Source organism: Cuculus canorus, chromosome 8, assembly GCF_017976375.1.
Source record: "Cuculus canorus isolate bCucCan1 chromosome 8, bCucCan1.pri, whole genome shotgun sequence".
Classification (NCBI taxonomy): domain Eukaryota; kingdom Metazoa; phylum Chordata; class Aves; order Cuculiformes; family Cuculidae; genus Cuculus; species Cuculus canorus.
In genome coordinates, this window is record NC_071408.1 from 32091876 (window position 1) to 32119826 (window position 27951).

Genomic DNA, 27951 nt, shown 5'->3' on the forward strand with positions numbered 1-27951 from the left:
TTAGCTTTTATAATGTTCTTTAACTGATGTTTTTTTATAATTAGCAGCTTGAATATTATTTATGAAGTCTGATAAACTGTGGATTTTTTTTCCTGGATCAAAGATTGCATCTGTAGGGTTAAAAAAAATAATAATTTTAAAGCATAGCAAATATTTCAACATGTTTTTACCAGCACCGTCCCATTTGTTTTAACCCCTTCCCTTGTAAAGCTGATGGCACACAATAGAAAAGCCAAGCCATTCACCAGTGGGTTGTGTCACATCTTTGGAGATTGGGTAAGTGGTAAACATAGCTACAGGATTTGAGTATAGAGCTGCTGGTGGCTGTAATTGATGCTCAAAAGCCAATATATTATGGCATAACTACATGTAGCTACAAGCAGAGATGAGGGGAGGTCAGTGGCTGTGCAGGAAGAAGAGCATTGCTGTGATGGCTGATTAGACGCAGCAAGGTTCCTGTTCAGTGTCTCAAAATCCTGGGCTGCATCCAAAGCAGCGGCACCAGCAGGGCGACGGAGGGGATTCTGCCCCTCTGCTCCGCGCTGGTGAGACCCCACGTGGAGTCCTACATTCGGTTCTGGAGTACTCAGCACACGAAGGACATGGAGCTGTTGGAGCGAGCCCAGAGGAGGCCACGGAGATGATCTGAGGGCTGGAGAACCTCCCATACAAGGACAGGCTGAGAGAGTTGGGGTTGTTCAGCCTGGAGAAGAGAAGGCTCCGGGGAGACCTTAGAGCAGCTTCCAGTGCTGAAAGGGGCTCCAGGAAAGCTGGGGAGGGGCTCTGGATCAGCAAGTGCAGGGAGAGGATGAAGGGGAACGTTTTTCAGCTGAAAGAGGAGAGATTGAGATGAGATCTTAGGAAGAAATGTTTTGCTGTGAGGGTGGGGAGGCCCTGGCCCAGGGTGCCCAGAGCAGTGGTGGTGCCCCATTCCTGGAGGGGTTCCAGGCCAGGTTGGATGGGGCTCGGAGCCCCTGAGCCAGTGGGAGGTGTCCCTGCCCATGGCAGGGGTGGGACTGGGTGGGCTTTGAGTTCCCTTATAATCCAAACCATTCTGTGATTCTATGATATTGGTAAGACACCACTCTATAACAGTGACACCACAAACCATAACACTCCTCAAAATGGGGTTTTGAGCTCCAGGGGTCATGCAACACCCCAGCTTCAGCCTCAGGTGTTGCGCACAAGTCTGTGCTTCCCAGCACTGCTCCGTGGGACTCGCAGGCAAGCAGCAACCCCAGCAGCTCCCCACTTACTGCTGCTGCCACATCCCAAACCCTGCCTGCCCTCAGCTCCCCACTGCTTTGCGCTGCAAGGAACTACGACAGCATCTAAACTGCGTGTAACTGCTTAGTGATGCCTGCCTTTCAAACATAGTCCTTTCGGTAGTAAGGACATCACTTTTACAAACTAAAATACTCACACCCAAGCAATAAAATTCACAAGTGTTCTTCCATTCTAGGTACCAAAGTGCTAGAGAATGCAAAACGAGATTTTTACAGAGTGTTCTCAAGTGTTTTCAAAAACCAGCCTGTGATGGCCTCTCCACCCTGTAGGGTCGTAGGTAAAGGCCATTTTACTTCCATTGCTTCTACTCATTTTAAGAGCCAAGTAACTTGCTTCTCTTTTAACTAATTTACTGAATTTACTCAGTTTTTAACAGTTCGGTAGGGTCACATTTTGCTTTGCATCAACAAACTTCAACATCAGAAGTGAATTTGTGCTCAGCCGGTAACAGAAATGGCTGAGCGAGTGTATTGCTCGGGAGAACACTGGTGAGCGAAGGCAGATGAACTTCAAGTACAGTACCATTTCTATTGAACTTTGTGCAAAATTACTGATGACTTCAGCTGCCAACAATCTCCTTGACGTTGATGGTTGTGTCTACACCATCTCCTAAGGCAATACTCAACCTGCAAGCACAGCCTTAGAGGCAAGCAGAAAACATCTTCTCAATCTGCTGGAATCCTTTGGGCTCCAGCACTGACGGCAGACGAGCCCATCCCTTGCTGTGCCCACGCAGACCGGTAGTGGGTCACAGGAGACAAAGCCCACCTGCTGATGATGGCTCATGCTGGGCATGGAGGCTGGGGCATCTTACCCAGAGTGGAAGTCGGGCTCTGCTTCCAACCCTTTGGCAGGTGGAGTATCGGACTAACTCAACCGCGACCTGTCCAAAGACCCCTGATTCACACAGGCTTCTCCATGAGGTGCAGCAGGAACATAGTGTGTTCTTGACTCCCTCAAAGCAGCTTTAACCCACTGGAGATTCAGGCTCATTCCTTGATTTCGCTATTCCCTACGGCAGCACTGGTACATAGCGGAGTTGTTAAGGAGCACCTTGGCTACGTTGCTGCTGTGCAGGGTGCTGCATCCCAGAGAGGAGAGCAGTTCCTGTGCTGGGCCACAGGATCCTGGCAACAGGGAAGAAAACCCTCGGAGAAAAAAGCAGGAGCTGATAGCACAGCTTCCCAACTCATGTTATAGAATCATAGAATCTCTAGATTGGAAAAGACCTTGGAGATTATCCAGTCCAACCATACCTGTCCACTACTAAATCATATCTCTAAGCACTTCATCTACCCATCTTTTAAATACCTTCAGGGATGGAGTCTCCACCACCTCCCTGAGCAGCTGTTCCAGTGCTTGAGAACCCTTTCAGTGGAGAAGATTTTCCTAAAGTCCAATCTGAACCTCCTCTGGTGCAGCTTGAGGCCATTCGCTCTCATCCTATCGCCTGTCACTTGGGCCACCAAGTGACACCCACCTCTCCACAACCTCATTTCAGGGAGTTGTAGACAGTGATAAGATCTCTCCTCAGCCTTCTCTTCTCTAGGCTAAACAACCCCAGTTTCCTCAGTTGCTCCTCCTAAGAACTGTGCTTCCCTGATGGGCCCCAATATAGACACGCGTCTGGGGCACAAAAGACTCAGACTGAAGAAGTCTACGAAATTGGGATGAGAAGCAACAAAGACCTCTTTTTCACAGACTCATAGAGTAGTTAGGGTTGGAAGGGACCTTAAATATCATCTACTTCCAACCCCCCTGCTGTGGGCAGGGATATCCCATTAGATCAGGCTGTGGGATTTCCATAACCAGTGAAATAAGGAAGGCTTCATCAATTATTCCATGCATGGATTTATTAAGAAATCAGATATTTATGGACAATCATAACAGTTTCTACAATAATAAAGTTTAATACTTTATATTACTTGGGAAGCTTCCACACGTCCTTAAACACTTAATTTAGCATGTCTATTATTCCTTAGGATGAGTTTTCTTACACCACACAATAAAAACATTAAAGTGTTTCTGTTTTCTCCTGCAATGTACAGCTTCATGCACTGCAGTCTTCGTTCTCACAGGAACATGCTATGTGTGCATCAACAGTGTCCTGCATGTCCTCTGACTTCTGGTCGAACTTTGTCTGTTTGTCGGTCAGGCTGGTAGCTGAGTCTGATGGGGAACAGGAAATGAAAAGTAAACAGCAGGTTTCGGGAGCGGTTTTACCAAGTACAGCATCTACCAAGCACCGGGCATTAATTACAGCAGGCTTGGCTTCCCCTCAATGGCTTATGTAGTTATATTTGTCCAAGTCACAGAGATGTTCCAGAAAAGCCTCTTGATAAGCCAGTTCTACCTTGAAAACTACTACTTCCATGTAGAATTTTATTAATAATGGACTTAGGAAAGGATATTGTGGTCTTTAAGGAAACACCAACTTGGAAAACAGACACGAATTTATCATCTGTATCATAGAAAGGGTTGGGTTGGAAGGGACCTTGAAGTCCATCCAGAACCAACCCCCTGTTAAGGGCTGGGACACTTTCCACTATATAATCTACATCTATTTTGCCTAATCTGTTATAATCTAGAATACACCTATAGAAAAGACATCCTCCTATATCAGTGCACCTGTGGGCAGGGATCCCATCCATATCTACCCTTCTACTGCCTAAATCAGCTCGAGGAAACTGGATGACGCCCCATGCAGCGATAGATAACACCATACAACGCGGGGGGATCCCTGTTTTAGGGTGCTGCCCCTCATCAGATGGGACTGAATCCTCATGGGCTGCAAGAAATCAGCTTTTCAGCTGAATCACAATGTTGACTGTGCCGTTACCCTGCCAGCTTGAAGTGCCACGAGGGGGAGTTCAGCCTGGATTTTAAATTCCAGTGAATGAAAATCATAGTAATGTGACAACAGAAAACCACCTCTCGTGCTAAAGAAATATTTACATATTAATGAAAACAGGGAAAGATCTTCACTCACACAGTCAGTCCATTTCTACCTGAACGTCAGATTATTCATGCATTTCAAGTGGAATAAGTGAGTCAAGGCACAATCTATTTTGGCTTTTGTGTAGTTCCTGCTCAGTAGGATTTGTGTTTGCTTACCCGCTGGGAGGCAGTGGAAACCAACAGTGACTGGAGTAGTCTTGGTGGCGGAGCATCCTTTCATACAGCGCAGCACGGGCTCCGTAGAATAGCACTTGGACTCTACGCCTGCGAGCTGCACTGTCTTCTCAAGCTTCACAAACGAGCGCCGCAGTTTGCAAGCTGTAAAAACAACCGTTGTTGATGGTTTAGGTCCTCATGGACAAAAACTCCAGGTCTCTCCAGACTGACTCATCTGCCAATTTGCAAACAACTTTCCTCTATGAAAGCTGTATCTTGATCACAAGTAAACCAGCATCCTTGACTGATAAGCTTCTCAAATCAGCTAATTAGGTGTGGAGCTACGGAAAGTTAATTACAAATCTAACCTGTTTGTTTCTACATTAACACGTAGAAACATAGCCGGATGGATTTTGTAATAAACATTTGCAAAGTAAACTGGCTCACGGAAGAGCTGAAAACCCACATTTGGAAGCTTTAAGTATGCAGCAGGGGGGGAGAAAGAGAGGATTTCTGAACAAATAATAACAAGCACTGAAAAATTACACTATTACTCTGTCATTCGGACTCAAAATTGCTGCAGAGAGAGACCAAAAGTCATTACTTTGGCCAACAATAGCAACCTTGTTTTAAATTTCCCAGGACAAGTAGTTATAAGTGTGTGTGCAACTAAATGGACCACAATTTATTCCTAACTAAGCTTTATTTACTAAAATTCCAGCCATTTCCATCACGTTAAATGAAAATACAATATGTGATGACTACCAACCATGTGAATATTATTGTATACGTGCAAGCGGACTCCATAACCACCTACAGGAAGCTTGATGCCCACATCTTTTACAAAGACATGGCTAAACATGTAGAAGCCATCTCCAGGGACCAAGGAAGTCCTTCCTACCAGGACAATTCTTTCCCCAAAGGCAATGTTCCTCTTCTCTGTTGCATCATAACTCAGCTGAGAGCACCGAGCACGCTGCAAGATCCTAATCGACCAAAACACTCACAACACAGCTTTTTTATTTCAACCGTATAATTAAGCCCCTGGAACTTCTCATGGGCTCAAATGCTTTGCTTGACCGGTTGCACAGGTTCAGAAACCAGGTGGTCAGCCACGGTAATAAATATAATCTCCATCTGCTTCTTGGATGGAAATTGAGGTCTGGAAAATGCTGTTGTGCTTATATCAAAGCGTCTGTGTGAGTTTATTCCCTTTCTTTTTTCTGATCTTCTTCTAAAACACTTCAAACAAAGATTTTGTTTCAGCGTGGCTATTTAATTTTAATTGACTTGCTCATTTTGGCTTGCTTGTTTAACTTGTCATTTCATTAGTAATAAATCCTTTATAATAAATGCTATTCTTTCCCCCAAAATGCTTATGGATTTAAAATATTCTGAACACTTTCTACATTTTCCAAACAACCACAGCAAGAATACATTAGATTTAGAGATAGTGTACCTCCTCTACAAGGCTTTTCTTCCAAAAGCCAAGAATGCCCAAAGCTCCTTGAATCTTTAGCCAGGTATCCGTTGGGCATCCGATATTCCTGTTCACATTCTGCATCATATTTTCCGCATATTCCACACGTTTTCCCTGACATCCATAAAGCGACTTGAATCTTTGAGGGGGAAAAAAAAACCACCAAAATCATTTCAAGTTATAAAAAGTGATACCCGTGGAACAGATTTTGCTCTGTGGGTCCCTTCTGGTGTAACTTAATGCACAAATATTTACGGTCTCTTTGGTGAGGATTCCAAGCTCCTGTGCTGCTGCAGCGTCTTTAACTGTCACAGCCTTTGAAACCTACTGTGTCTGTCAAGGACGTTCAGTTATTAATAGTCTACACTATGAATATGCTGAAGCTTTTGTCAGATGGATGTTTTAAAGCTGAAAGAGGGGAGATTGAGATGAGATCTTAGGCAGAAATGTTTTCCTCTGAGGGTGGGGAGGTCCTGGCCCAGGTTGGATGGGGCTTGGAGCAGCTTGATCCAGTGGGAGGTGTCCCTACCCACAGCAGGGGGTTGGAACTGGATGGGCTTTAAGGTCCCTTCTGACCCTAAATATTCTATGAATCCTATTAAAATCTTTCAACACTCAAGCTTATGAAGAGGAAGAATGATACCCTGAACGTGTATCCATCAAAGTACAATTTGTCAATGCCGTAGGCTGGAGCAACAAGTACAAGCCCTTGCTTTTCACTGTGGATCCACAGAGCAGCACCTAGAACAAAACAAAAGATAGTTTGTGTGTGTTTTGGCTTTGCTATCTTCTTAAAGAAAGAAAAAAAAGCAAGTGTCATATCTCTAAAACGGTCTTTTTCCTTGAAATTCCTTAATTGTTCCACGTGAGAAACAAAATGTACAGTGAAACAACATAGAAATATGTATATAGAGAAAAGAGATGCTTGCATAAAGGTCAAAACCAATTTTAGCAATCTCGGATTTTATTTTTTTCTCTGGGTTATTTTAATTTGGGTTATTAACATTCCTTTTTATCTCTAGAAATCATTACAGAGCTGCCTATAATACCTGTGTAGTTGTACAGCTCTACAAGCCCCTGACTACTCTATAATGGAGTAAGAATATACAAAGAACACCGCGACTGTCGCGTAGAGGATTTCAGAATGCCAGCCAGATTTATACCTAGAAATCAAATTGAGACAAACGGCAATATATGTGTGGTGAATTTTAGAAAAGCTCTACTTCAGAAAGTTGTCATCAAGCGAGATGTCATGGTAGAACTGAAACACTGCTCCAATCGGGAACTCCAGTGGGAGCTGCGGCAATGTGGGAAAAGGAGGGATCTTCACGTTAGTTATATCTTGCTTAGTCTGCAAGAGCTGCACACGTTAAACAGTCTTTCTAAATGTTCCTGTGCAAGTGAGTAAAATACACGTATGTTTGTTCTTTCTTTCTCAAAAAACATACATGAAAAGGAAAAAAAAACAGATGCTGCATCACTTACCATCAGACATGTACGAAACGTTCGTCGAGGGACTTTCAGCCCCATCTACGAGCAGCTTCACCTGTCCGTTTGCAGGGTGCATATCGATTTCACTGTTAAGGAGAAGAGTGGTCACACCCTGTTCATATCCCATTCACACACAGACAGTGACAAAAGCATTTTCCAGCTCACTAAATATCACTGATCGCAGGATAAGCTCATCGCAACTACTTAAATTACATCAGGGGTATTCTTGTCAGCTAAGATGCAGCACAGCATCATCAGCATCCCATTCAATATGCGCGGGAAGTAAATAAGGGAAATGCTGATATCCCATGGGCTGCTGAGCGTTGCGGTAAAGCTCACATCTAAGCTCCTCTCCCCTTAAACGTGGATAATATAGTCCCTCATGCAGTGAGGACTCGTGGAGTCCTCATGGAACGCTGTGTTCAGTTCCAGAGTCCTCAGCATATGAAGGACATGGAGCTGTTGGAGCGAGTCCAGGGGAGGCCACGGAGATGATCCGAGGGCTGGAGCACCTCTACTATGAAGACAGGCTGAGAGAGTTGGGGTTGTTCAGCCTGGAGAAGAGAAGGCTGCGGGGAGACCTTAGAGCAGCTTCCAGTGCCAAAGGGGACTCCAGGAAAGCTGGGGAAGGGCTCTGGATCAGGGAGTGCAGGGACAACATAAGGGGGAACGGTTTTAAGCTGAAAGAGGGGAGATTGAGATGAGATCTTGGGGAGAAATGTTTTGTTGTGCGGGTGGGGAGGCCCTGGCCCAGGGTGCCCAGAGCAGCGGTGGCTGCCCCATCCCTGGAGGGGTTCCAGGCCAGGTTGGATGGGGCTTGGAGCCCCTGAGCCAGTGGGAGGTGTCCCTGCCCATGGCAGGGGTGGGACTGGATGGGCTTTAAAGTCCCTTCCAACCCAAACCATGCCATGATTCTATACTCCCAGCATCCATCAGGGGTTACTTACTGCCTGCCCAGTTTGATGTTGATTGCTTTCAGGTCCGTAGCTTCATCAGCACTACGCATCATCACCAGGAACTTCAGCTCAGGGCTGCAATCCTGAGCTAAGATGTGGTAGCAGTTTGCCGGCATCGTGTAGTTAAACTTAACTTCATTAAAGGTTGTGATCCTGTCGTGGGAAACTGAGCAGGAAGCTGGTGAAATAAAAAGCCAGTGAGCATTTGCTTTTCCATAAAAGAATGATATTAAATGACATATTTTATTTTTAGTGCTGTGCTGTTTTAGCTTTATATATTTTTTTTTTCCACTATGTGATATTTTTGTATGGATTGTGGGGGATTTTGGCTACTAAGCACCCATAAATTCTGAAAAAAGCACGGAAAATATTCTCCTCTATAGCAAAAAATAATTGCCAGAACGTTTTAATCTTATCAGTTCAGATAATTGGTATCTTTATCCCTGAAATGCTGATGATTATTGTACTATACTCACAATGTTCTCTCCCATTGAAGCATCCTCACATTACTACAGCACACTTGCTAATTAACTGGAGATAAATAATCCCGCAAAAACTCAGAAGGGGCTCCAGTAATTTGGGAGCCCGAGGATGTTGTGCTGCTGAACCCAATGAAATTCTGACCTTTCAGGTTCTCAAGCACCGCAGAGGGGGCTTCAGCAAAGACGTTCCAGATGGGAGGCTGCAGCTCTGAAGCCGGAATCCTCGGACCTACAGGGAGGGACACTGGAAGCCTCATGGCTTTTTCATAGAGGATCATCTGAAAAGGAATTCGAATGCAAATTCAAAATGCATTTGTGGCAGGTATTCCCAGCAAACGGCCGAGATCAGCTTTTTCTTCAGTTTGGAATTTGATTTCAATCTCTTCTTGTCTGGTGGATAAAGACTTTACACGAACACAACTCACGCGGCTCACTGTCCATGGGCTTTTTGCTTCTGCTTACAGTTTTCTTTTGTGGTGTGGGCCATCGTTCAGATATTACTTGGGAGAACTAATTACTCCCCTTCACACGTTGTTAGGTGAACACTTATGGTGCTACTACAGATGGAAACTCATGCCATTATGAGTACCCACATCACTCTCTCCTTCCATGAACAAAATTACTCTATGAATATTCTGGGATATAATATAAAAAGATTGAAAAGAAGTAAAACCTTTTTTTCATCATTTGCACCTAAATTGATGCTTACTTAATTTTTCTTTCTCGGAATCGATGCACTGTAATTAAAAAAAGCCTCGCTTTTCTACTACAAAGACAATAAGAGACTGATAATATTTCATACTTACATCAGGAAGCTTGATAACAACATCACATGTCCTTGGAGAAGTTAGAGCCACTATCACCTTGGCTTGTTGAGAAGGGTTCTTGTCTGTTTTTTCGGAGAACCCCAGCATAAACGCAGCCCCAGGGACTAACTTGTAAAACCTTCAAAAATACAAATCAGAAAGGTCTGCTGAAGAGAAGCAAAAAGCAAACCCAACTAGGTTTTCTCACATCAGTGTGTAAGTAGCATAGAGTCTTCAGGGCCACTGGGTGAGTCCCCATGACCACTCTGCTTTGCTGATCAAGTGTTCAGTGAAAGGAAGGATCGGTTCCTCAGTTGTCAGCAAGTATAAACAACTATAGCACATAACAATAGGATGGCTATAATCTCCCACTCAGCTTTAGTGTCCAAAGGCAGCGCTCAGACAGAGCAGAGCATGCAATAATAGCTGGTACTTTAACCACCAGAACCTCATGGGTGGATGCTGATCTTACTCAGTTGACAGACATCATGAACAAGCGTCACTAAAGACTAAACCCTCACCAGTCTACTATGGATCTGACATGCGAAGGAAGTTTAGGCCACTCCAGTTTCACTTGTACGGCAGGGTGGCCAGCAAACCGCCCGGTCACCAGCTCGCTCGAAATCTTGTAGTCCTGGCAATTCCGGCCCCATTTCAGGTAAGCCTATAACAGAGACAGAAATGGTGCATCTTTAGACACGCATGGTTTTCCTGTGATGTGTACAGCTATATCTAACTATTTAACTATTAACTATTGGACAGGGACAGCTTCGGAGTAGACATAAGGAGGAAATTCTTCACAATGAGGGTGGGGAGGCCCTGGCCCAGGTTGCCCAGAGCAGTGGTGGAGGTGTTCAAGGCCAGGTTGGATGGGGAGGTGGAGGTGTTCAAGGCCAGGTTGGATGGGGCTTGGAGCCCCTGATCCAGTGGGAGGTGTCCCTGCCCATGGCAGGGGGATTGGATTTAGGTGATCTTCAAGGTCCCTTCCAACCCAAACTATTCTATGATTCTATGATTTGTGAACCTTACCGCTGCCTTGTGAGCATTGAGGACTGAAGCATCAGCACAGAGCTTCCACTTGCTTGAATCTGTGAGGTTTGACACAAATACTTGCACCCGGGGCTTGATGGAATCGATATCAGCATACACCACGAGCTGGAGGCCTCCTATCTTCTTATCATTACGAATGCCGTGAAGAAAAGCAGCCAATACTGGTGGTTTAACATCTCCCAAAAACTTAAGCTAAGAAGAAAGGGGGGAAGTATGCAAAGAATATTGTTATGAAAGAGTTACCACGGAACGTTCTAGATGCAAGATCTCAATGGATGAATGGGAAATAAGCAACTATACTGTAAATATATACCAGCATATGGACTACACGTGTGCCTCTGCATGCACAGATGGATTTTATCACTGTGTTTGAAATAAGTGAAAATTTGTGCCATTTCCTGAGCTACAGCTGATACCGTGGAAATATTCACATTCATTAGGACACAATAGTGACTTTATGCTCTGGGCTTCATTGTTAACACCTGTGTATTTGCCTGTGAAGTGGCTCAATTTGACATCAGCTGTCTGTTGTACTCATCACTCCTCCTCACACCAAGAACATCCCCCAGCTCGTGTCCTCCTGTTTGTGTGTCTGGTTGCTCTACTGGCTTTTACTTTTCTCCTCAGCTATGAGCTCTGTGGCCTGGGCAGGTTCAGTGTTTGCACAGCACCTTAACACAGAATATGACCCAGGATGTTGTCCTCAACATCATGAACCTCTCCTTTTGACAGCAGGGCCTTAAGCTCACTATGACCTGCAGTTCCTTCACTCCATCACTAAACTTCACTGTCACTGCCACAGAGAGCGAGCCTGCACACATTAGACTGGGCCGTGGCGAGGAGCCAACGTGCTACGCGTCACCTCTGAAGCATGCTTGCCTGCTGAGGCTCCTCTTAACCTTGGCCCCCAACACCTATATCCTCAGCTTCCCTCTTGGTTGCAGAGGTCATGAGATCAAACTCCAAAAGCATCTGTTGGGTGGAATTGCCACGAGCAAAGGGTCATGGTGCAAGTTAAAAACATCCTCACCTCACTGCAGTGGAAAGTGTGTGTGAGGACTATGGTGTGTGTCTCACTCTCGATTGATATCTGAGACCCGAGAGGTTGGTATTTCTCTCTTCCCATTACTATACAACTACCGCAGGCACACGGCCACTCTGCCATTCTTCCAAACCATCAAAACCCCCTAAAAATGACTCAACTAACCCGGGAAGCAGCTTGAGAGGAGGCATGACTGGATCTGGTAGAGGAGGATGTGCCCGTAAGTTGGTCAGCTGGTGCTTTCCTTCTTGGGAACTGCAAGAAGAAAACACGTCATGCTCAGGGCAGTAACTAAAAAGCATACTTGAAGAAATTGTTGGTAACCTTGCCTTCCAACCCTGAGCAGCTCAAGGACTTGAAATACGCTTTGTCCTGCCTACCGTACAGAATGATAGAATTGTTAAGATTGGAGAAGACCTCTAAGATCATCCAATCCAACCATCAGCGTAACACCACCTTGCCTACTAAAGCATGTCCCAAAGTGCCTCATCTTTTAAATTCCACCAGGGATGGAGACTCCACCACTTCCATGGGCAGCCTGGTCCAGTGCTTCACCACCCTTTTCATAAAGAAGCTTTTCCTAACATCCACTCTAAACCTCCCCTGGCTCAACTTGAGGTCATTTCTTCTTATCCCATGTGATCTAGCTCTGAAAAAATCTTGTTTACTCAAATATATCCAATCCCTCAGAAGAGTCAAATAAGGAACATTTCTAGATGAGGATTCCCTGTGTGAAAAAACAATGGACCAGAGCAATTCAAATTGAACCAGTCTCTTGACACAGTATGAAAAACCAGAACAGATCCATTTTACTTCTGGAAGGGCCTGATCAGCTGGAGGACATGCTGAATGGACCAGCTGAATGGAAAGGATCAACCCAATGGACACCCACAGCTGAAACACTGATTCCAACCCAAGAAACCAAGTGATCAAAGCCGGTCAAACGGAGCAGGCTCTTGATGGTTGGATCTTTGCTTCTCCAAAGTGTGCATCTCTAGTCCCTTGCACTGCTTTGGTAGAGCTTTGCACCTACTTTGCTGAGCCACAAATGGCATCGTAAGCACAACACAAAGGAACTTTGTGTGTGAACAACAAAAGGTCTGTCTTTACAGAACCACCATGGTTGACTTGGTGCTCTAAATGTTATCGGGGCTGTAATTTTTCTCAACAGAGATAACAAGATGCCTTCAAGGTTTCCGTTTGGCTCATGACAGATTCCATACTTAATCCACTGAGAAAAGAACAACTCACCTCTTGTCTATGCGCTGATCTAAAGCGATACTGATAAATCTCATGTTCATCCTTTGAAAAGGATAAAAACAAGAAGATTAAAAGCCTCACAAGAACAGAAATGCTGCGGTTACATTGAAATCTGAGCACAGGGAATTAAATAAGGATTTTACTAATTATCATTCATGCATAGTTCTGTATGTTTGGTCACAATCACAGAATGTAAGACTTAAAGTAGTTTATATAATGTTCCTACCACAAAATTAAGACAGGAGCATGCAATGTATATTGATAGAAAGCAGTAAATTGGCAAAAAAAAAAATGCTCCCTGCCTATAACAAAAGTTTCAAAAAACTCATCAAAACTTTTGAGGTGCTTTGAAGCAGCCATCGCAGCCAGCGACTGCAGGTGTGCTCGCAGAATAAATGTCACAGGTTTGCATTGCTAAAATTGACTGCGTCGACTCATAATTTCCTGATTGACGATGCGAAGCCGTCTGCCATCAGGAAGGTGATTTACAACCATTAGCAAGTTTACAGACAAAGTTACCCATATTTTGGAATACGCGCTGCTGCTGCTGCTGCTGCTGCTGTCACCTTCCAGATGTCTTGAATGATGCCTGTGGCTATGGTGACCTGATGACTTGCTGCTGCTGCTGCTACTGCTGTCATTCAGGTGGCTTGAGTGATGCCCATGGCTATGGTGATGCGATGACTTCCTGCTGCTGCTGCTACTGCTCCTACTACTGCTGCCTTTGCTGCTGCTGTTGCTGCTACTTCTGCTACTGCTGCTGCTACTTCTGCTGCTGCTGCTACTTCTGCTGCTTCTGCTGCTGCTGCTGCTACTTCTGCTGCTTCTGCTGCTGCTGCTGCTACTTCTGCTACTGCTGCTGCTACTTCTGCTACTGCTGCTGCTGCTTCTGCTGCTGCTGCTGCTGCTGCTACTGCTGCTTCTGCTGCTGCCTTTGCTGCTGCTGCTGCTACTTCTGCTACTACTCTTGCTGCTGCTGCCTTTGCTGCTGCTGCTGCTACTCTTGCTGCTGCTACTCTTGCTGCTCTTGCTGCTGCTGCTGCCTTTGCTGCTGCTGTTGCTTTTGCTGCTGCTGCTGCTGCCTTTGCTGCTTCTGCCACTACTGCTGCTGCTGCTCACATCTTTTTTTCCCGCTTGCTTTTCTTGACCCCTCTCATCTCCATCCACAGCCTGTTTAGGATCAGGAGAAGCAGCAGATGACGATGAGGAAGCAGAGGAGGCAGAAGATGAGCTGGAGAGTTTGTTTGCGTTGGGCTCTGCCCCGAGCTCCGCTAGCTTAGTGGTTCCTTTCTTAGAAGGTTGCTTCTTCTGGTGTCGCGTTTTATTTGCAACCTGCAAATCAGTGCAAAGAGAAGCGCAAGAGAGGGGATGCACCTGGTTCTATATTTACAAAGTAAGACTTGTCTGGCTGTCAGAGAAGCTGCTCACAGTGGCTTTTCAAGGAACAAAACCTTCCCTGCCTCACTCACTGCAGGAGCTGCAGCATCCCTTAGATCCACTCTGCCCAGCTCAAGTCTACTCCGGCGTGGAGGAGCAGCCCTAGCTGGATGCACCCTGTAGGATCAGTCCCTCCAGATGTGGCACTGGCACCTTTCAAACTGGCTCCATCCTTGTTTCCCTACGCGTGCTTTCCACCCTGAACTTCAAACTCTGGTTTCCTTTATTGGAAAATATTCCCCCTTCCCATGCTTAAAGTCTCTTACCTTGAACACATTTTCAATGCCCAGGATCTTCTTCAGTTTAGCTTGAATGTCCTCATATGGAGAGGACTCACCCTCTTCCTCAGACTCCGAGTTCACCACACGAATTATTTTGGAAGCCGCTTTGGATCCTGCCTGAATTTCCAGCTCAATTTTGTCCACTTCAGCATCTGTTTGAACTACACACCAATCGCACACGTTAGAAGGTTCTACTGCTTCAAACAGCACCAACAATCCTAAGATAACTAAGCTAGTGCTCAGTATCGTACCTGGCATCAAGACTATTTTAGCTTCATGTTCTCCAATTAATCTGTGCAAATAAGTATTTTTTAGGAAACTGGCATCTCGTGTCCTTCTGGAAAAGCAGAGCTGACAATGGAGATGATGCAGTTTGATGCAAATGTCTCGTTCGTGAGTTTTTGTTCCTGTGCCGTGGTGAAGATCCTCTTGAGAGCTATGAGCATCTTTGCTTGGTGCTTCGTCAGCTCCTTGCTGCGTTGGAGAGGACTGTGTGAGTACCACTGGGAGCGCAGCATAGGCAAAACTGAAACTGCAGACGTGTGCAGCACAGAGAGGGTAAGTATTACTATATCAGCAAAAAGAAATAGGTTACCTTTGCAAAACCTTCACTGGAAGATCTCTCTGATGGTTTGAAAGGTTCTTCCACAATATTTGATGAAGCATCTTCTGGGAGAATCGAGGTTCTCTTTTCAATACCTAGTTCTCCTATATTTCTTGATACTGCAAAAGCCTTATGCCTGTTGAGATACGCACAAAAAAATGGTCCATTATTCCAGCTCCTGATCTTCAGAGTACACGAAATATGTCCCTGTCAGCATCATGTGCCAGCACATGTTTGAACATAGAGATCGTATACACGACTAGATGAGTAAGAGTTCAGGACCAACATCACCTCTTTAAGTCATGGGAAGATTTCACACTCTGGACCACAGAATCATAGAATTCCAGGTTGAAAGAGATCTGAAGGGTCATCTGATCCAACCTTTTTAGATGATTGATAGTTTAAGTGAGATGGCCCAGCACCCTGTCAAACTGAGCATTAAAAGTGTCTGGTGCAGAGGAATCCACCACTTCCCTCAATGTCCAAAAGCAGGAAAGACATTCATTTAAAATTAAAATATTGTCTCCTGCTACACACTGAAAAGCCACCTTGCCTATCTAGACTCCATCAGAAGTCAGCGATGGTGAACTTCGCAAGCTTTCATCAACATAAATCATTGTGAAGTAACGCTACTGTACCTTCCAACCACTATCTCAGTTTCCTCACGACATGGATTTGTTTCGATCTTGATATTTTTCTCCTTCATGTCTATCTTGGCATCAAACTTCATCGGCACTCTGGTCAGGACCTTGCCTTGAATTTCAACAGCGTGCTGAAAGTATTCAGTGTTGATACCCATCGTTGCGACTGTGTGCATGTACAAGCTGAAACAGAGTGAAGTGACCAGTTGTGAGAAAGGGGCTTCTTTCTAACACACGTCTACCTTTGTGTAAAGGACCTCCGTTGTACCTAAAGCCTTAGAAACCCGCCATACCTCGGGGTTATGTCAGCCCGAACCTGCATGGTGGATTCAAGCAACTGTGAAGGTCTAAATTCTGCAGTTATAGGAGGAGTCATCTTTCCATCAACTGCAAAGCACAGAACAAGATTTAAAAACATGCAGTGTTTTCCAAAATTCAGATTGCAAATAGAGATAATGAACAACTGCTAACAATGGAGGAACACTGCTCATAATAAGCCACCAACTAGACCGTTGTCTGATAACTACTCTTGGAGATCAGCAGTCCAGACAATGTTCACTCACTTTGTAGCCCATCCATCCCACCCTCACCTCCCCAGCTTGGCTACAATGATGTTATTTAAAACAAACAAACAAAAAAAACAGATTAAAAGCTCCCATAAAACAAGGTACAGGGCTTCAAAGATGTTATTAAAACAAGCCAAAAAACAGGAGTTGCAAAGATTGGGCACATATTAGACTGGTGTGAAGAGCACAAGTTCATGTAGTTCACTCTTCATTATTTACAAGGTGTTGGCAAAAAGAAGAAGAGTCAGTTTTGCCCACACTAAAAGTCTGCTGCACAACAAACACTATGATCACTGAATTAACTTCTTGATAACTGTTCATACTTGCATCTTTATTCTTTCAAAGCAGAACTCCCTGTCTCTTTTTTTCTCTTCCTGCCTTCTCGAATGCTACTGGTACCTCTCTTTTGATTGTCTTCTAGTTTCTTCTCTTTTTAAATTGCTACTGAATCCTGCCTGGTTCGTGTGTGTATCTCTCCGGAGCCACCTCCTCCGCCCAGGTCTGCAGTCAGCTCCCCATCTAGGTCCTGTTTATTCTGGCCTTGAATGCTGTGACTTTTTTCTCCTGGGTATCTCAGTCTCTCAACTCACCTCCTCTGCCTTCACTCCATTCAAAGGTGAGGCAGCAATCTGCTGTGTCCAGCTTTCCTTCAAACATCTTCACTACCTCTAAAAATTAGTTCTTTTTCTACCTTCATGTTTCTCTACTTCTTTCTATGGCCCCTCTTCACCTCAGAGCTCACACAGCTCATCTCACGCTTCCCAACTCACCATTGACTGCTGCGCGTGCCACAGCAGTCGTGTACGACCCATACTCCAGCGGCAAACCCGTGGAGGTAGGAACGATGTATCGCAGCTCTCCCAGCCACACCGGCTGGGTCCATTGTCCTGCAATGCCGTTGCGGATTTGACTGGCGATTTTCTTCACTGTGTTCTTGTCAGCAGGTTCCAGCACAGCCTGTAGTAAACCAAAGATCCAAGAGTTCAGGATAGAAAAGTACAAAGTGTCAAATCTTGCAAAGAAAGGGCCTTTGGTACCTTCATAGCCTGATGCAGGACTTCCTTATTGATGTTGGCGTAGGCCAGCTCTTGGCCAAATAATTTCACGTAGGCTGATGCCAAGGGGGTTTCTGTTGGCAGCTCCTTCCATCCCAGCAGCTGGGAAACAGATAAACAAGCAAAGTTCCTTAGTGTATCCCTTTGCAAATAGTAATTCAGTAAGGTGATCAATCCCACCACCGACCATGCTGCAACCTTCCATTGCTGCTTTGTAAATAGCAGCATCGCTAATTCAGATTTCCTCCCTGTCACAGAATCGTAGAGTCGTTTGGGTTGGAGGGGACCTCAAAGCCCATCCAGTCCCACCCCTGCCACAGGCAGGGACACCTCCCACTGGATCAGGGGCTCCGAGCCCCATCCAACCTGGCCTGGAACCCCTCCAGGGATGGGGCAGCCACCACTGCTCTGGGCACCCTGGGCCAGGGCCTCCCCACCCACACAGCAAAACATTTATTCCTCAGATCTCATCTCAATCTCCCCTCTTTCAGCATAAAACTGTTCCTCTTCATCCTCTCCCTGCACTCCCCGATCCAGAGCCCCTCCCCAGCTTTCCTGGAGCCCCTTTCAGCACTGGAAGGTCGCTCTAAGGTCTCCCAGAGCCTTCTCTTCTCCAGGCTGAGGAACCCCAACTCTCTCAGCCTGTCCCCATGTTTGGTATTCTGATGCAATAACATTTACACGGAAGGTCTGGGCCATCAGCACCACTAAACCCAGCTTGAAAGCACAGCCACAAATCACCTTTTCTCTTGAAGACAAAGGCATATTCTTGTAAACTAAGTGAGGTGGGTGAAGGGAGGAAGAAGCCTGCCAGGCGTGAGACACACACCGTGCCGCGATGCTCTGCCCTCTCTCCCACGCTCCTTCTCCAGCCGTAGGGGAGAGGAGGTAGGGGATCTGCAGAATCCATAACAGGCATGATGAACCCTGCGGATCTCTCTCTCACAGGAACACTCAAGCCGAGTGCTAGGCAGGCAGGTTACATTCTGAATCAGGGCTTAACTAGTATGAGAAGCTTCACTAATACCCCTCTATGTAACCCATGCACTGCCTTACTGGAAATACCTACAGCTTTTCCAATCTCCTTGATCTTTTTGTACGTGGGATATTCGGCAAATGGGATATTTCGTTTCATGATGACATCAGTGAGGCCTTCCACGCGGACACCAACCTACCAAAAGAGCCCAAGAAGAGGCAGTTTGAATTATACTTACGGAGAGGAAACTTTGTGGACAATTTTCATTTGAATTAGCTTTAGTATTGATGTAGATGAATGTTTACCTCCACCAAATCAGCCACTGCCCCTGCAGAATATGCCATCAGCTTGGAAATGATTGCTGACGGGAACATCGTTCCTGGGCTGTTCATAACAAAGACATCTCCAGCAGCACCAACTTTGTAGTTATCTGTGGCAGAAGTAAACATGAGATAAGTCTTGTTTCTAACCATTCTACTTCAAGATCATATTTCTGCACACCTTTCCATTACTAAAAATACATCATTACATTGATTTTAACTGTTTGGGCCCAAGGTAATAAACGGTGCACTTATACACTTCTAAGTATGTGACTGTCACATTTAATTCCATTTCTTATGCAGATGCCCTATTTCTTCAAAGGACTTAACATCTCTTAAGAATGGATTTCTGAAGGGAAAGTTTCCCGATCACTGAAATGGTTTTACTCACCAAAGTAACCAGCAACACGCATGACCTTGCTGTACCGATAGCTCAACCGGTCCAGTTTGGGGGCCAGCAGCTTCAGGGCAATATTGCAAGCTGAAGAGCTGAACAAAATGAGAAAGGTAACAACGTACAGAAATAAGCTGTGCCCCGTCAGAATATAAACTGAATTCAGCTTGGCAACACACACCGTGTTGATAACAGAAGAGCCCCCCACTTCATTCCTGTCCCTACTTACATGTTGTATGTGAACGGCAACCTGCTTTTTGCCAAAGCCTTCATGTGGGAATAAACAAAACTGGCCACCTGCAAATTGCTCTCCTTCATCACCACGTTAGCTATGGTCGTTATTAAAGGAAGGGCAGGCCTTGTCTCAAAGATAACGGCACAAGCCATCATTCGCACTTCGGAGGGAAGCGACTGCTCTGCAAGGATCTGGATGAGATATCCCTGCACCTGCACAAAGAAAACACAGCGTCTGGAATGACCAATCAAGGAGACTTTTGTCTACACGTAACTCACAAGAAATATGGAAGAAGGGGTCATTATCCCTGAGGAAAGGTTTCCTGATCTTTTTACTGCATAATTCCAGAACAACCAAAGGGGCCGTGAAGGAACAGTTCCCATGGAGAAGAGTTGTCCCCGAATACGAAATAAATGACCACACATCAATGTACTGGGTCAACTCATCACAATTGAAAAGACATCAGCATAACTTTTTGCATTACTGACATTCAAAGATCGGTGAATATCTTCAGAAGAAACACCAATAGATAATATACAGGTTCATTCTTTGGAGTAACCACTGCCTCAGTGAGCATGCTTCACTGGTTTTGACCAAGAGAGATCCAGCAGCTCACCAAAGACAGTCTGAGCAGACGCTGTCTCAATAGCTCCTACATCTAAACCATCTGAAAGGCAGGAACCTTGCCTATGGTCACCTCAGCGGGAGGTCAGCGGTGACTCATCCAACCTTAACGGTTAAGGAAGGGTCTAAAAGAGGCAGAGCAGTGTTGACATTTCACCAGAAGGTCAATAGAAAGTGCATCTCTCTCTCCTCTTGACTACTGAGCCAGGTTAAATTATATGCCTGACTTTTAGGCGGCTGAATTTCCACCATATGTAACTAGCATAGCACTTAAGTGATCAAGGCAGGCATCTAAAAAACCACTGCTGATATCCTTCCAGAAGCTTCCTACTGACTAGTCATTATAAGCTTAGCAGAAAACGTCAACCAAATTAACAAAATGCGGTGTGTTGTTCTGAAACTTTTTTCCTCAAAAGCTGTAGAATCCACACACAATCCCATTTAATTAATTACCATCACATTGTATATTCTCTAATTCACCAAGTGAAGAAATCCCTGATGGATCCTACTTACTGTTTTGGGGTCCTTCCAGGCTATTTTTCTCAAGGCCATTATGGCATCGATCTGAATGTGGATGGGGATATCAGAAGCACTGGGTGAAGCGATGGGGAGGAACTTCAGGATGCGCTTGATGCTGGCTGGTTCTCCTATGTTACCAATGCACTTCAGGGCTAACTTCATTTTGTCTTCACGGCCCCTGCTGACAGCTTCATCTGCCAGGTCGTGGATGGGCTACAGATAAAGCGTGGGTCAGTTTTTTCTTCCTAGTGTCTCGGTTGTCCATAGTATTCCCCTCACCCACTGAAAAGTCTATCACAATAAACTGGTTTTAATAATATCACTCAGTGATGGCTTCTCTCAAGATTTTACCTCACGATGTGAAAACTGTTTTCAAGGATGAAGCAAATATCTACGTTACTTAAAAGCAGATATAAGTCCAATTGCCATTTTTATACTGTATTTTAGAAGAGTTAAGCTAATGTAATAAACACTCAGATGATCTGAGGGCTGGAGCACTTCTGCTATGAGGACAGGCTGAGACAGTTGAGGTTGTTCAGCCTGGAGAAGGCTGCGAGGAGACCTTAGAGCAGCTTCCAGTGCTGAAAGGGGCTCCAGGAAAGCTGGGGAGGGGCTTTATTCAAGGGACTGTACTGATAGGATGAGGGGGAATGGCTTTGAATTTGAAAGGAGAAGATTTAGATTAGACATTAGGAAGAAATTCTTCACGATGAGAGTGATGAGGCCCTGGCACATGTTGCTCAGGGAAGTTGTGGCTGTCCCATCTCCGGTTCGATGGGGCACTGAGCAGCCTGGTCTAGTGAGGGTTTGGAACTGGATGATCTTTGCGGTCCTTTCCAATCCAAACCATTCTATGATTCCATGCTTAAGATTATTAAGCTATTAAGAACAACCTAACAAAAAACTGCCCACCTGAAGAGCTTCTTTAGGACAAGCTGAGGTCTGAGAACAGTATCTATTGACCACAGAACTGTATCCCAAGCAGGCAGCTTGATGAAGCATGGGATTTTTCTGTATACGAGCACTGGCCATTAATTCCTGTGGGGGAAAGAAGAGGGAGAAAATAATTCCGTATTTAATACAGTGCTTTACGTAGCTCTCAGAGCAGGAAAATCCTCAAAGTCTATCCGAGGGGAGCAAATTTAGAATGATTATTGTTCACATCCAAACAAATTAAATCAGCTCGTAGGTATTTTATTTGCAAGCTTCACTGAGGAGCTCGATTCCCCATTAGTTTCAGTATTTATAAGCTTATATAGCTCCATTTTGATTTTCCTTGGCTGAGCATAACACTGAAAATACAAAGATTATGGGTAAACAGCAATCTATAAATAGAATAACCTTAGAACAATGTGCTACTCAATTCTATCGATGACGCATTCTCACATCGTCTGCTTTTTTTCCTATTTAAGAAGAATATTGGCTAGAGATGGGAAAAGATCCTATTCAGAATAAATGATCCATAATAGTGTCGAAATATTCAATGTTCACACTAATGCTTTCACTTGCAGCATCATCCAGTTCACAGGAATAGTTTGCAATTAAGAGAGCTATTCAAACGACCTAACACACATGTCACCATTTGCTTCAGAAGGAAGAGATTAAAGAGAACAAAGTTTTGTCTGTAGAAATCTCGATGTGATACCGGCAGACTCAAATGGAAATTATCCTTAGAAGCCGTTTTGGCCGATTTTATGGCTTTTATATCCACGTAGCAACGTGAAGACACAGGGCTGAACTCTCCTCTCATATATGCAATGCCAGAATAAATTCATGATTCAATATTTGCACAAAATTGGTGCACGTGAGAGGAGAATCCAGTCTCTAATGGTCTTAATAATCAAAGGTTGCCATCAATTATCATTCCTTTTGTTATCAGACACGAAAGAGTCACATGGGTTTACTCACCGCTGCTATTGGAACAGCGTGTTCATCAGCTTTCATTAAATGGAGAGCAAAAGAAACACTTAGAAGAGTCTGAATATAGTTAAGGTCATCGTTGCGAATTCTGGTCTTAATGAATTTCAGTGCTTCTGTAGTGCCAGCTGCTGAAACTGCACTCAGCAGCCATCGCCTGCAAGCAGGTGGGGGAAAAAAAATCCTTAATTTTAGCTTTCAGCTCTCAAAAAAATGAGATGTTTGTTTTAAGTTGATGCAATCAAATACCTGTAGCGGGGTTTATCTGAAAATTGCCTCCAGATGGACTCAAGGGTATCGGCACTCGCTATCCGGCAGAGCTGGACAAGCTCCACGAATCTGTATGGAACGTCATCGTGGAAATCTTGTTGGTTGTTCAGGATGATGTGTTGCAGGGTTTCTACTATCTGTTACAAAACACAAGAAAGAGAGAGCACACATAACTAAATCCTTCAGAATTGATGATCATCGCTCTTTTCCTAATTTTTTTTGATTAGGAATGCAATTTGAAGACCTAAAAACACTATACCCGTTGCTCAGGATTTTTCATCTTGATGAGCTGCAGTGGCATCTGTGACGATACCAACGGGAACTGGTAACGAAGGCTTCCGTAGCTCTGCATGGAGATGTCCGGGACGCTCCCCCGTTCGCTTCGCACTTCCAGCAATGCGAGTTGTTGCCTGTCAAGAGATAAGAATCACAGAAGGAATGAATTGGTTCCATTGACTGGCCAGGCTGGATGGGGCTTTGAGCAACCTGATCCAGTGGGAGGTGTCCCTGCCGGTGGCAGGGGGTTGGAACTGGATGGGTTTTAAGGTCCCTTCGAACCCAAACCATTCTATGATTCTGTGACTGTTTGTCGGGTCAGTGATATGGTGAAGGTTTCACTTTTACAATTTAATCATTTTTCTTATCACAGTAAAAGTTTACAGTTTGCTAACAGATAAAACCTTTTAATTGGAACAAAATAGCATTGGAGTTATCTATAAGAAAATAATTCCTGAAGAAGAGCTAACCCGCTCTCTCCTGAATGAGAGCTACCAACTCAGTGTGATCAATGATTTTATGTCGATGCGCACCAACTTCCTCGTAACACTATAAATTTTCCCTATTTCAGGATATTCATAGAATCATAGAACGGTTTGGGTTGGAAGGGACCTTAAAGATCATCCAGTTCCAACCCCCTTGCCGCGGGCAGGGACACCTCTCAGGTGGATCAGGTTGCTCAACACCTCATCCGTCCAGGGACGGGGCGTCCGCCACTTCTCTGAGTAGTATTCAGAGTACTAGAGTTGCATTTTTATGGTGTAAATGAGCAAAAGAGCTTTTCTCCTGTTCTTCCGTGTAATTGTAGTATCAGGTTCAGCAGGGTATAAATAAAGAATGGTTCATGGAATTTTTAGAAGTGTGGAAACCCCAAGTATGAGTCCTTGCAGCTTTACTGAGCTGCTGTGGAGTTCAATTCTCATTTCACTTTGTCCGGGGCTGAAAGTGACTGCCAGAATCTATAATTATTCTCACTTTGTGAAGCAATCCCATGTCCCACCTACCTTGCTTCCATGATGGCAACACCAGTAGGCTCACTGAAAGGTGAGATCTGATAGACCTGCTGCGACACCACTTCGGTGATCAGGGTACCACTGTCGGATTGCTTCAGTTTGTAGGAGAAAGCTGCGGTTCCTTTTATGAGCCTTTCTTTCTGGAGGAGGACAGAGAGACCCAAAGAGTGATTTGAAACAGAATGGGCACGCTTTCTGGCAGAAAGAAAGATCTTTCAGTGGAAGGTCTTCTTTAGGGAGATCTTTCCACATCTCACGTACCATCATGTCAACGGGACAAGGATAGATGTATGCCATTCCAACACTCTTCTTCACCTTTTCCTGGCAATTATTCTGGTCTACAGTTTTGGTAACAGAGACTCGGCTGTTCTTCCTGTCTTCCTGGATGATGTACCTTGTATGACAAACACCTCCAATTCCCGCCTGGCAGATCAACAGAGATAATGAGACTTCTCAATTATATAAGGATTTCACTGCATAAGAAGAATTTTTACTGAATAAAGATCCTTTAAGAGCAGTAGGAGGGCAAGGACCTACAGAACAGTCTTAATTAAGTTTTGAAACCTGTTACTGTTAGTCACAACTAAACCTACTGAACAATAAAATAGACACGTGAGCAATAATTGGTCAGGGGATGGAGCTTAGAATTTAAAAGGCAAACAACGAATTGATGTTAATGAACAAACAGAATGGATCAAGAATTAATACATTCATAGATACTAATTTTTTTTCTTTAAAGGATTGCATTTAAAATCTTAAAGACAAAGATCTTTAAACAATCCAACAGAATCCGTTTGTTCAAGACACACGGAGATGCTTTCTTCTATATGAATGGAAATTGGCTTTTTGTAATGGTGAAAGTAGATGCAAACAAACAGAAAATGGAAGAAGGGGCACCTAAAGAGGACCCATCCTTTTGGTCAAGTAGTTTTCGAGTGGAAAGAACAAACCTCTTGCAATTCATACACATTCTGTGCCTTCTTAATGGTGATCTGCACCATGTTCAGGATCCCTCTCACTATGTTAACGCACATCTCAGGGCAGTCTTCTGGGCCATAGATGTTTCCAACCCGTCCACTACTGTATTCAAACTTGAAGGGACGGCTAAAACACGAAGAAACCATCTGGGTGATTTTGGAAGATCGGGTAAACGGGTCCCGGGGCCAAATGCCATTGTATTCCTCGACTTGTGGAGAGCGGATCTGGGGGGAAAGGAAGGAAAGATTCTTACGTGAATGAAATTAGTTTGGTGCTAAATATACAAGCACAGAAGAAGTAAATAAATTACTTCTTTGATAGGCTTTCCTTCCAAACGTAGGCTTAGAATTTCATAGAGCAGTTCATTCTTTTTTCTCTTCTTTACACTGTTGTAAAACGAGTGTAAACCCTCTGGGCTCAGCAGTGCTATTTTATCTTACAGAAGCTGTTAGGGTATTGTTGTTATCTCCCAGGGACATTTTAAACATCGGGAGAAAGGCTAACTCAAAAATTAACTTAAAAAGAAATCCAATAAAATTCTCCTTGTATTTTCGCCCTTAAAATAAATATTCTGCTTCAGGTGAAATTTAGCATTTTAAAAGTTTGTATTGCACTAAATGTCAAAAAATACTCATTTAGAATATTTCATTTCAATTGGTCCCCTTCCAATGTTTTTTTTTTACCTAAACTAGTTGCTATATTTGATCCATATTTGTGAATAGCTAAAATCAAACCTTACTTATAAACCTTTTTCCCCCCCATACTGAGACGCAACATAGATCAGAAGAAAGTCCAGCAAACGTCGCAAAGTTACTGCCAGCGTAGGTGCCTCAAGGCACAGCCTGGTACACACCAGGTAAGAACTTCAGGATGAAGACAAGGGTGAGAAATGCAATCCCTAGCCAATAATCTTGCCCTCGTCAATGAAAGATGCTCAATTACAGCTGGTGAGAGCTCTGTCACTGAACTGTGGCCAGCAAGAAGCTCTGATTTATAATTAATCCCCACGGGCAGGGACACCTCCCACTGGATCAAGGTGATCCAAATCCCATCCGACCCAGCCTTGAACACCTCCAGGGATGGGGCACACACAGCTTCTCTGGGCAACCCGTTCCTCTTCACCCTCACAGGAAAATATTTCTTTCCAAGACCTCATCTCAATGTCCCCGTAACAAGCATTTCTAAACTGCCTTGAGAATCAAATCAAATCTTAAAATCAGATCAAGCTTGACTGCCTTGAGTTAGAAATAAACCCTTTCTAACAGAACCCCTGCTTTTGGCATCTTATTTCTGGTACAAATTCTGGAGGAACATCTGCTATGAACACTTTCTACCACAGACTAAGTGACTGGATGCCAAATCACTCATCACTTCAGAAACATCTGCTTGCAGATCATTCTCTGACATCTCCAGCACTGAGTCTCCGGGGTTTTTTTTCCCTTATAGCTTCCCTAAACCACAAATTAACCAAATTCAATTACATGACTGTGATTTATAGCTCATTACCCTATTGTATGCTTGGAAGAAGACACAGTACCTTGAGGACATAAACGTTGTCTGACAGCCCACTGATCTCTACTTTGCTGCTCAAGCGCACACCAGCTTTGGCTAAACTCTTTTCTTGAAGGCCATTCAACACCCAGCCTTCATAGCTGTACAAGTGGCTCCTCTTGCTACTGAATCCGGGGTCTGTGGGGAAGAACAGCGGTTTTCATGATACGATGAGTACGTTCTAATACAATAAGCATCACAGCAAAGTCAACGCAAGGAGGTTATAGAAGGAAATTCACTTACCGATGTCAAGCTTCTGGCTACCTGCGAAAAGAGATGGAAAACCTGATGAATAACTTCCAGTTCAGATCCAATTGTTCCCGCTGAACTTAAGGAAATTTGGGGGGAAAGAGACGAAGAAGGGATCCACAGGCTTACCTACAAGGGCGAGCGCTAGTGCCAGTATGATTCCCCTCATAGTGAAGGCGAATGGGGCTCGGCCGGACATGGTGAGACTTTTATGGAAGAAAGCTCAGGAGCACGTGGCCGCGTTCTGCTGAATTCTCAAGTTTGTTATCAGTTTGTGTAAACACTTCCCTTTTTGCAATCCTACTTTCGCCCCAGGTGGGATAAAGGAAATCAAGTCATCCCGTGGTATCCCGCTGATTTGCGGTTTACTAGAACGCTCAAAAGTTGCTTCTTATCACATTAAAACATTTTTACTTGGCTGTTTATGATATATTCACAATAAGATCGTTAGCTAATTCCCTAGACTGTGTTACTGCTGGTATTCGGTCCTGCCACAGACCAAGTTGTTTTTGCCCAGGTTAGGCTGACCTGGCATCCGACCCAAACTGTTACCTAACTGATAGTGGCTCAATTAACAAAGCAGACTCAGCGTCACAAGTGTTAACAGTGTTCTTTCTCTTTCCTCAGCAGAGAGGAGATCAGGACAGATAAATCCTCGCTATTCTCACATTCAGAATATCACCAAAGCACGTTTAACATCTTGCTGAAGATGGAATATATATATTTATATAAATAACTAGAGGATCAGCGTGTCCTGTCAGCTCCGGTCACACTGACCAGGAATACTTTTTAAATGAGCAAAGATTTCATAAGCAATCTGTAAATATTTTATCTTCCAAGGTAAATTACGGCTAAATGTGAACAATTAAAAAACCCGCAGAGGCTCTTAGCAGCCAAACAAGGGGAACGGGAGTGCAGGTCAGCTAGAACTTTTGCATTTCCCAAGAGGCCAAGTATGCAGCCAAGTACCTGAACTGATGTAAGCTGCCAGCCTGCTCCATCTCCAATTCACACTGAGTCCAGGAGCATTCACGCGAGGCGTCTGTTCTAGAAACTTTGGAGGCGTGCAGGCCAGCG

At 44.4% G+C, this 27951-nt stretch overlaps 1 protein-coding gene across 1 annotated transcript; it reads right to left on the reverse strand.

The window, feature by feature from the left end:
* Positions 1 to 3238: 3238 nt before the first annotated feature.
* LOC104055205 (vitellogenin-2) lies at positions 3239 to 27073 on the reverse strand. The gene is made up of 36 exons (XM_054073176.1): positions 27004 to 27073; positions 26869 to 26889; positions 26612 to 26763; positions 25047 to 25298; positions 24358 to 24519; positions 24088 to 24236; positions 23067 to 23217; positions 22787 to 22944; positions 22529 to 22694; positions 21533 to 21658; positions 20615 to 20833; positions 19472 to 19689; positions 19240 to 19337; positions 18834 to 18958; positions 18622 to 18723; positions 17535 to 17654; positions 17268 to 17454; positions 16225 to 16318; positions 15929 to 16114; positions 15282 to 15426; positions 14938 to 15160; positions 14672 to 14847; positions 14069 to 14300; positions 13488 to 13948; positions 12960 to 13010; positions 11874 to 11963; positions 10646 to 10858; positions 10138 to 10280; positions 9617 to 9755; positions 8953 to 9088; positions 8320 to 8506; positions 7367 to 7458; positions 6525 to 6622; positions 5861 to 6020; positions 4402 to 4563; positions 3239 to 3456 (listed from the first exon to the last, which is right to left on the reverse strand). Exons 1-36 carry the CDS (start codon positions 27071 to 27073, stop codon positions 3338 to 3340), a joined length of 5583 nt encoding a protein of 1860 aa, XP_053929151.1. The 3' UTR covers positions 3239 to 3337.
* Between the last annotated feature and the right edge of the window lie 878 nt (positions 27074 to 27951).

Bases quoted from the DNA above. Each gene is read 5' to 3' on its own strand.
- LOC104055205 (XM_054073176.1), bottom strand. From the start codon at position 27,073: ATGTCCGGCCGAGCCCCATTCGCCTTCACTATGAGGGGAATCATACTG. The intron at 22,945-23,066 runs GTATAGTGTTTT...GTTTTGTAACAG, and splicing joins TGAAAAATCCTGAGCAACGG to ATAGTAGAAACCCTGCAACA. The intron at 10,281-10,645 runs GTAAGGTTCACA...TCTCTGTTATAG, and splicing joins TCAATGCTCACAAGGCAGCG to GCTTACCTGAAATGGGGCCG.